The 9,155-nt window shown below is 44.0% G+C and overlaps 1 protein-coding gene across 1 annotated transcript; it reads left to right on the top strand.

Moving 5' to 3' along the window:
* The first annotated feature begins 3,764 nt into the window (after window positions 1-3,764).
* LOC108801379 (E3 ubiquitin/ISG15 ligase TRIM25-like) lies at window positions 3,765-8,765 on the top strand. Its single transcript, XM_018573302.1, has 2 exons — window positions 3,765-5,337; window positions 8,737-8,765. Exons 1-2 carry the CDS (start codon window positions 3,765-3,767, stop codon window positions 8,763-8,765), a joined length of 1,602 nt encoding a protein of 533 aa, XP_018428804.1.
* The last annotated feature ends 390 nt before the right edge of the window (window positions 8,766-9,155 follow it).

Below are 9,155 nucleotides of genomic sequence, written 5' to 3'. Positions count from 1 at the left end.
AATCCACTGTGTATTTATAAACCCTGATATTGCCTTGTAAAAGCAGCAGTGACATCATCACTGTGCTGTATATAGCCTGTGCAGTGGAAGAGGTCCAGCAGGCCTCACCCACTACAGACTGTCTGCAGAAAAATACAGGAGGAGGCAGAGACAAGACCAGTAACCCTGTACAAGGAGAGAGAGCAGCAGTGACCGGTCTTTATTACAGGAGGGGGCGGAGATTAGACCAGTCACCCTGCACAAGAAGAGAGAGCAGCAGTGGCCGGTCTTTATTACAGGAGGGGGCGGAGATTAGACCAGTCACCCTGCACAAGAAGAGAGCAGCAGTGACCGGGCTTTAATACAGGATGTTTCACACTGGATTACTGCACAGATGTGTAAGAAATACACATACCTCACAAAGAATGAAATTGGCTTATCTCAGAGTTCAGTTTTAACTGATTTTATCTCGGCATTCTTTTACTAAGCACAGTAATTGCACTGTCAGACTAAGCCACTAGAGGGAGACTGCACACAATGTCATGACATGTCATTCAAGGGCAGATGTACTAATATCTTATTTTTGTGTGCTGTTCAGGGAGTACTTAAAGGTACATATATCGCATACACAGATGTTTTACATTAGGAAGTAAGATATGGGTTGATCGTTTAGTAGTTAGCTCTTCTGCTTTGCAGCTCTGAGGTCCCTGGTTCACATCCTGGTCAGGACACTTATCTGTATGGAGTTTGCATGTTCTCTCGGCGCTTGTGCGGATTTACTCCCACACTCCAAAGAGTGGTAATTGGTTCTTGTCTAGTATGTGTGCATGTAAGATGGGGTCCTTCACAAGCTATATGATTGTTCCAGATCAGTGACTTAAGTAGTAAAATCAGTACAGCAGCCCCCCAACCTGCACCATTGATAAACCAAGTCTGCAATGGCAACTTCCATATTTTCTTACTCACGGGTTCTCTTTTTAAACACCGAAAAAAGAAATAATGTCACCAGCACACCATTTTTGTAAATCAATGATCCATTTTAATGGCACATTGCCATCCAACACAAGCGATTTCGGGGCCGCAAGGGGTCCCCTTCATCTGTGATATACACGGTGCCTTCCGTGGTCACTACAAGCACCCACCCAGCTTTGGGTTTTGCGGTAAGGAGTGCAGCAAGATATTCTGTCTATACTCTTTTTAAACACCGTCACATTCTTGTTGATCAAGTTGCCTGGAGAGAGCTGATTTCCAGATGGTCCAGGTTTGGAAATATTGGATTGGCTGCGATGGGCAGCAGGAACATCTCTTCTCTTTTCTAACCCATTCTGATCCTATTACACCACCACAGAACTCTGCAGAGCTGGAAAGTTCATAATGCATCCCTCGGAGAGAGTGCAGCAAAACCGGACATTACTGCTATGTAAAGTATGAATTATCGGGGGCCCATACCTGGTTTGTCAGCAGATTTCAAGGCCGTTAACAGCACTTTTTCAAGCACAACCCCTGGCAAGTAAAAGGAAACCGGCTTTAACCCAGTCATGCCACACAAGCGGGTCCACAAAGCTGCTTGCAAAGATCACTGGGTTTATTTATACGATCATATCGATCTTTGCAAGCAACTTCTTACGGTCAGCTTTCTCCCATAAGAGAAAGTGTTAAAGCTGCTGAATTTGCATAACAACAAAGCAGCCAGCATTTTCAGAAGGAGAGGTTAGCAATGGCAGCTTCCATATCATAGAAAAGCCTTCTCCAACCTGAAGCTGCTTTACAACTACGAGCCCTAGTATGGTCTGCTACCTTCTGCCCTCCATAGAGGAAGTCAGGTCATGCTGGGGTCTGTAGTTAGTGACAGATTATTATTATACAGGATTTATATAGCGCCAACAGTTTGTGCGACAGATAGCACTGGTGCTTATTTCACCCAAAATACACAGGATCTTTAGATGTAGTCGGCCCGTTTTGGTGGGATCAAAACTCTCCCCTTCATCAGGTCTTGTATTGTGTTTAGAAAGGCAATAAGTAAACACAGGAGCATGATAAAATGTGTGCTGTAGTAGATCCCATGGCAGTGTTGTAAGTCACCAGCAACAAAAGGCACCTGTCAATCCTTACATGTCTATGCCGTCACAAGCCTTAAAGTGAGGATAGGCATACGGGAAGTAAACCCACAAGAGAGGTATAGTGCAGGACACGGGGAAGGTACACACAAAGACAATGCAAAAACAAGTTCACAGGGAATCATAGGAACACCACAACACAAGGAACAAAGCATGGGTGGACTAAAGGTGGCCTTACAACCATCGCACGACTTTCGTTGTGCGATCGTTGTAAGGTCATTAACATTTTGTACGATCTGCCCATCTTGGACAGGCAGATCGTACTTGCGATCATCGCAAGCCCTCCCCGCTGAGGGGAGGGCTTGCCGATGATTGCAGTGCTGAGCGGGTAGTGTGCGCTTGCCCATGCGGCATTCGTCTTCCGAGCGCGCTACCAACCCGCCGAAAATCGTACGATTTTCGACGGGTTTTCTAGCGTGCTTGGAAGAAGAAAGTTGTGCGACCGTGCCCTTACGATTACCGTACGATTGCGGGATCACCTGCGATTACCGATAATTACGATATTCGGCAGGTGTATGGGCACCTTTAGAGAGAACAGGGCAGATGGGGACAGCAGACACACTAAAGTGAATGGAGAGAACCAGCAGCAATACAACAATCAAGTAAGGCCACTCACACCATAAAGGTGAATGCTCAGTGATTTGGGAATTAGGGAATCAGGAGGGACAGAGTAAATGGGAACACAGAGAGTGTAAAAGGTGAAATACAACAAAGCTGGGAATCCATGGAGGTACACAAGGAAAACGAGAAGTAGGGAACATGGGAATTACAGGGAACACAGGAGGGTCCGGCAGCAGAAAACTGGCTTGTTACTTGAACCTCGAGTAACAGGTGAGCTGAACCTAACAGGGTTATTCACAAAAGGGTGAAGAGTTTTGGAGAAGGCAGGAAAAATTATCCAATTCAGCTCACTTTCCACATCAGCTATTTTGTCAGAGATTGTTCACTTCTCCGGGCCTTCTCCAAACTCTTCACCCTTTTGTGAATAACCCTGTTATAGGGAAGGAAGAGAGAAGATTGGCTGCAGCACTGTGAACCCCTATAAGCTGACAGCCAAGCACCTAGGATAAAGTGGAACATCTGACACGGAAACTGGACAAGAGAGAAAACCCGGCACGGATACCAATACAGTGTGACCGCATCAATAATTGAGAACTGAATATATGTTGAACTATTTTGTTGAGCAAATTGCGAATTGGTTGATGTTTTATTATTACTGAATATTTATTGCTATTTAGATGTATGATGTTTATTCTTTAAGACACTCAGCACTTTGTAAATGTATTTTGTTATTTTTTTTGGTACATATCTACAGATTTAGTGATAGAGAGACATATATAGACATATATAGCACCGCACTCAGCGTTCATTTTACCAACTGTGAGCTGTCATTTTGTCTGTGAACTGAACCCGTGACCTCAGTGCTTTTACCTCTGTACTGATTATCTCTACAACCTTTACACATTCTACTGGTTACCTTCTTATCGCTCCACAGTACAAATGTCTGCATAACATTATTTCCAACCAATCAGGTCTTTGTGTTGTTATCTGATCAGACCAGCCTGGGTTTTATGTGAAGTTGGCAGAGTGAAACGCGCAGGACAAATCTCTCTCGTTCTTTTACCTGACAAGGACACGGATTAAAACGTCTTACTCCGGCTGGCTGCCATGGCATCTGCTGATCTGAGAAGTGAGCCAATCTGCTCCATCTGTCTGATGGTTTATAGAGATCCCGCAACTCTGAGATGTGGACACAACTTCTGCCGGGTGTGCATTGACGATGTGCTGGACACACAGGAGGCATCTGGAGTTTATACCTGCCCAGAGTGCAGAGAAGAGTTTTATGAAGGTCAAGACTCCATAAAGTATACAACTCTACCCAACATATCAGAGGGGCCTCTGTCTGTAAACCCAGACCAGGAGAACACTGTGTCCTTCTGCACCTACTGCATTCATTCCTCCATACCTGCTGTTAAGTTGTGTCTGCTCTGTGAATCTTTTCTGTGTGATGGACACTTGAGAGTCCACAGCAAGTCAGCAGAACATGTTCTAACAGATATCAGCGCTTGTCTAGACAACAGAAAATGTCCCTTCCATAATGAAATGCTGAGGTACGTCTGCTGTGAAGACTCCACTTGCATTTGTGTGTCCTGTTTAGCCTTTGGAGATCACAGAGGACATCAGGTAGCGTTGCTTGATGACGCCTTCGAGAAGAAGAAGGAGAAACTGAGAACTGTTCTGGAGATACTGACCTCAAAGACAGAAGAAGATGAAAAAGTAATCGAGTCTCTGCAGAAACTCAGGAGTGAGGTACCGGAAAAAGCATCCGGTGTAACAGAGAGAGTCACTTGCCTGTTTGTAGACATCAGGAGACAGTTGGAAGATCTAGAGAAAAGAGTCCTAGGTGAGATCTCCAGGCAGGAAGAGAAGATCTCATTGTCCATCTCAGATCTGATCCAGAGGCTGGAAGTAAAGAAGGATGCCCTGGCTAGGAAGCTGCATCACATTGAGGAGCTGTGTAACACCACTGATCCAATGACTCTTCTACAAGACAAAGAATCGGAGAGCGAGGACTTTGGAGCTGCTGAGAGAAACGATAATGTGGACACAGAGGATGAAAATGATAAACTCCATGAAATTGGGGAACTAGATGAGGGTCTGATTTCAGAGACATTATACACTGGTATAGTAGATATTATAACCTATGTAAAAAACTTCTGTCCCTTGGGTAATGATTCCACCGTACTTCTTGACATAAACACTGCCGGTGCCAAAATAATCGTATCCGAGGACCTTAAAACCGCAACTTGGTCTGCAGTCAACCAGAACCGCTCGGAGACACCGGCGAGGTTTCAGTATAATCAGGTTCTGACCACCAGGAATTTCTCATCGGGTCAGCACTCCTGGGATGTGGAGACCAGCGAATCAGGGAACTGGAGATTAGGAATGACATACTCCAGCATGGAGCGGAGAGGGCAGCGGTCAGTCATCGGAGACAACAATAAATCCTGGTGCCTACGTCGGTGTAATAATCAATGTTCGGTGATTCACGACAGCAAAGACATTGTTTTATCTGACAAGTTTTCCTCTCAGAGGTTCCGCATCTATCTGGATTACCCAGGGGGTTGCTTGTCTTTCTATGAGCTATGTGAGCCAGTTAGACACCTACACACCTTCAATGCCACCTTTAACGAGCCCCTCCATCTTGCATTCTTATTAAGTAATGCCTGGGTGAGAATAAACAGCTAGAACTTCTCTTAATTATTTGTATGTTTCCATATTGCCAGTACAGACTCTCTACATATCCATTGTGCATGTTGGGAATGCCCAGTTCCTACTTGATACAATTGGAGAAAAGTAAAATATATGTGCTGTATATAATGCTGTGCCTATGTAAACGCTCAAATAAAAATGGAGGTCAAAGTAGAAGAGTTTATGGAGCTGTAGTCCTTGGGGGAGCCATGATGTGGCCCGGTAACATTTTAGGCTGGTCCATTTGATATATCAAAGGTAATTTTTTTTTTAGTTTTGGATGGAGTAAAGAAGAGTTAGCACCCTGTCAGGTTTTTATCACTATAGATAAATCTATCCAGCACTTGACCCTGAACCCCACTGATAGGGAGTACATAGCCCTGTAAAGCATTCCATTGCAGTGGGTTTAACTTTATACACACGGGTTAATGTGTGCTATTGGACACGCTAACTTTTCTTGCATTAAGGCATCCCGTTCTTTATTAATGGGCTGCCAATGCACTACAATAGATAGAAAAACATGCATGACCCTTTTTTTCAGAATGCAGCGCACGGCACGTGTTTAGTGCCCTGACATGTACATATGTTGTGGTGCCATTAACAATAAATGGCACCACAACACACACACACAGACCAGGTGCATCATTACAACACGTGTGAATGGGCCCTTAGAGAACTTATCACCTGACTTCTGGAAATACCAGATGCTTGGCTGTCTTCAGCTGCAATTATTTCTGGAGCATTTTTCTACATAGAGTCTCAAAGCACTTTATCTACTTTTGGGGCAGCCATCTTGAACACACTCCGTAGAGCATCATGTTAGAGCCAACTTACCCACCACTGTGTCTGCAGTGTTGGAGGAAACCCACACAAGCACAGGGAGAACATGCAAACTCCATGCAGATGGTGCCCCCAGTAGAACTTGAACTGAAGACCCCAGTGCTGCAAGGCAAACATGCTAAGCTCTATGCCACTGTCTTTTGGATCTTTGGCCTGGAACAATCATGCAGCCAGTGACATTAGTGTTACATCAGAACTGAGCGTCATACTGGCTCTTGGTCAATGACTCCGAGAGATTCAAGGCCGAAAGATCAGATGGACACTCAGGGAGCTATCATACAGCATTGAGGAAAGGAAATGGTCACATGCCAACATTAATGCTGAAATGTATGTCATTCATTTGGTTTAATATCAGTGAGATCTGGCAAGGATTCTGTACCAAATCAAAACCATTTTTATCTACATAGTATAAACAGTTTCCATATTTTTTTCCCTAATAATTGGACTTTTTCGGTGACCTTATTAATGGGATCCAGTCTGGTGGTTACATAGGTTGGTTATACCTCTTTGGGGCGTCCTTGGGACATGATCACCTGGAAGCATAACTATGGAGGATATTTTTATACGGATCCCAAAAACATTAAATAGTAACAAAGAAACTTTGCTCAAAGGTGCAAAAAGGATATTTGCAGCATGTGTGCCGGGTGGAATCTATAAGACCCCGTTCACACTGAGTGGTCTATCGGGCAATTTCAACTTCAAAATCGCGCAACGTCGCTCAATGTAGCTTGTCCAATGTATTTCAATGGAGCTGTTCACATCTCACAGCTCAATGTCGCCTTTAGCTCGTCGCTCAAGCTTGTAGCTCGAACATGACCTATTTTTCGGCGGATGTCTCGCGATTTGGCCCCATAGACTCAATGGTGTCGCGCATTACCGGCGATATTGCGCAACATCACTCTACAGAAGGGTCACTTTTGCACAGCAATATGGAAGGAAAGAATGATGTCACATCAAGGCCGCTGTTGATTGGTTAAAGCCCAATGTAGCAGCGACTATGTTCTACGTAGCGCGACAAAATGTGCACTGTCGCACAATATCGCGCAATGTAGCTCAATGCCGCTCAGCACGAAATCTCGCTGAAAAATGGGCAACTCTCCATGTCGCTCAGTGTGAATGGGGTCTGAAGGGGGAGTCAACGAAACCCTTGACACAGAGGAGAAAAGATTAGACAAGACAAATTAAAATAACTTCTATTAGTTGTTTACTGAAACCAAATTATGTTCATCTGTATACTGTATGTGCTAATATATTAATAAAAGGAGGATTAATATGTCAGAAATAAAAAATAAAAACAACTCTTTTTCTTCACTCCACTCCATGCTTCCTGTCATATATTGACAATTATCCTGTGATTTTTCAATTATCAAGTTTTCCCTGTGCTTATTTCTTTCTTTATCTACCTAACAATGTTATCAAGCTATATTTGCACATGTGCTGTGTAGATTTGAATTGAGCCGCTTGAAGGAAGGTTGTTGGAGTTGAACAACTCTACTCCTTCCAGCCAGAGTACTTCCTCTACCATCTACACAGGGCTGGATTTACTCTCTCTTCTGCCCCAATCAATGGAGAATGGCAGACCTGCAGGGTGCATACAAGTGATCTTGGCGACATGGCCCAGATCACTTAATAAAGGATTTGTCCTTGCAAATTCTGGTTCGGCTCACAAAATAGCTGCACCCCCTGTGTATGTGACAGGTGCACTTTTAATTCCCATGTGGTCTGCCGCTTGACAGTTTGTCGTTTTATAATGGCAGTATCTTTAGGCTGGGTTCACACCTAGGCGTATTGAATATGCGCGTTTGTCACACGGTTTGCGTCGCGCGTTTTTACCACGACAAACGCGCGTTTCCGTGGGCTACTTGGCTGTATCCCAAGGGAAACGCGAGACCAAAACGCCCCAAAGAAGTACATGTACTTCTTTGGGCGTAGGCCGTTTTGTATCTCGTTCTGACGGGCAGAAATACGGCAAGGTGTGAACCAGACCCATTGAATACAATGGGATTTAGACGTTTGAGCGTTTTGTAGAGCGTTCATAGAGCGTTGAACGCGCTACAAAACGTTCAGGTGTGAACCAGGCCTAAAACCCTGTTTTATTGTTTCTCCTTTAATGAAATGCAATAAGGGATGATGACACATTTGTTGTGATATTCCCTGCAGTAAGCATGTTAGTGATAATGATGCCAAGGAGGTTGTATGAACATGTTTTTATGTTTTATTTCCTTTACTTGCCTAACGTCCACCACTGGCAAAGTGACCATGCCTTGAGGAAGGGACCCTGCGCGGCCCCGAAACGTCGGCTCTTTTTGATCTTTGTGACACTATTGTCCAATAAAAAGGACTTATTCATTTTAAATACTTGGAGTGCTGGTGACCTATTCTTTCAATTGTGTATTTTGCACGGTGCCATCCGTGGAGTTACTACAAGCACCATCTTTGTTTATTGGCCGGGACTGCTGAAAGGTGTGCGGAGAGTATCCTCACCAATTGCAACTTGTTAATATATTAAAACCGTAAATTGCTAAAAAAAAAAAAAGAGTGTTGAATTGTTCAAGAAACTTTTGGACGATTTCCTAAGGGACTGTAATATACAGGGGTACAGGTACTCCTAAGAATGAGATCCTATAGGTTGGACTTGATGGACTAATGTCTTTATTCAACCTCAAATACTATGTAACTATGTAACTATCCAACTAGGAAATGAGGTGAGCTCTCTCTGACTTGCTGCAGATGCTAATGCACATTGTGAGAAGCTTACAGGGTGCAGTGACATCAGAGTAAGCAACCTCAGTCCAGGAGAGGAGCCGCTACAACTGTGCAAGACTGAAGAGAAGGTTGGACTTATCTTGGTATAAACAGTTCGTAGAGTGTCCATGTTTCTAAAGCTTGTGTGTGTTACTGAAAGGAACAGGCTCTCTATTATGGTACAATGATTTTATCTCAGCAGTCCCGAGATAGAATCTGTAT

The sequence above is a fragment of the Nanorana parkeri genome, unplaced genomic scaffold (assembly GCF_000935625.1).
Source record: "Nanorana parkeri isolate BGI_ZX_2015 unplaced genomic scaffold, ASM93562v1 scaffold47, whole genome shotgun sequence".
In the NCBI taxonomy this organism is placed as follows: domain Eukaryota; kingdom Metazoa; phylum Chordata; class Amphibia; order Anura; family Dicroglossidae; genus Nanorana; species Nanorana parkeri.
Note: the sequence above shows the minus strand (reverse complement) of the source record. Positions and strands in the feature narration are given on the sequence as shown.

Coding starts and splice junctions, on each gene's coding strand:
- LOC108801379 (XM_018573302.1), top strand. CDS start 3,765: ATGGCATCTGCTGATCTGAGAAGTGAGCCAATCTGCTCCATCTGTCTG. Junction 5,338..8,736: donor TAATGCCTGGGTGAGAATAA/ACAGCTAGAACT, acceptor GAGTGTTGAATT/GTTCAAGAAACTTTTGGACG.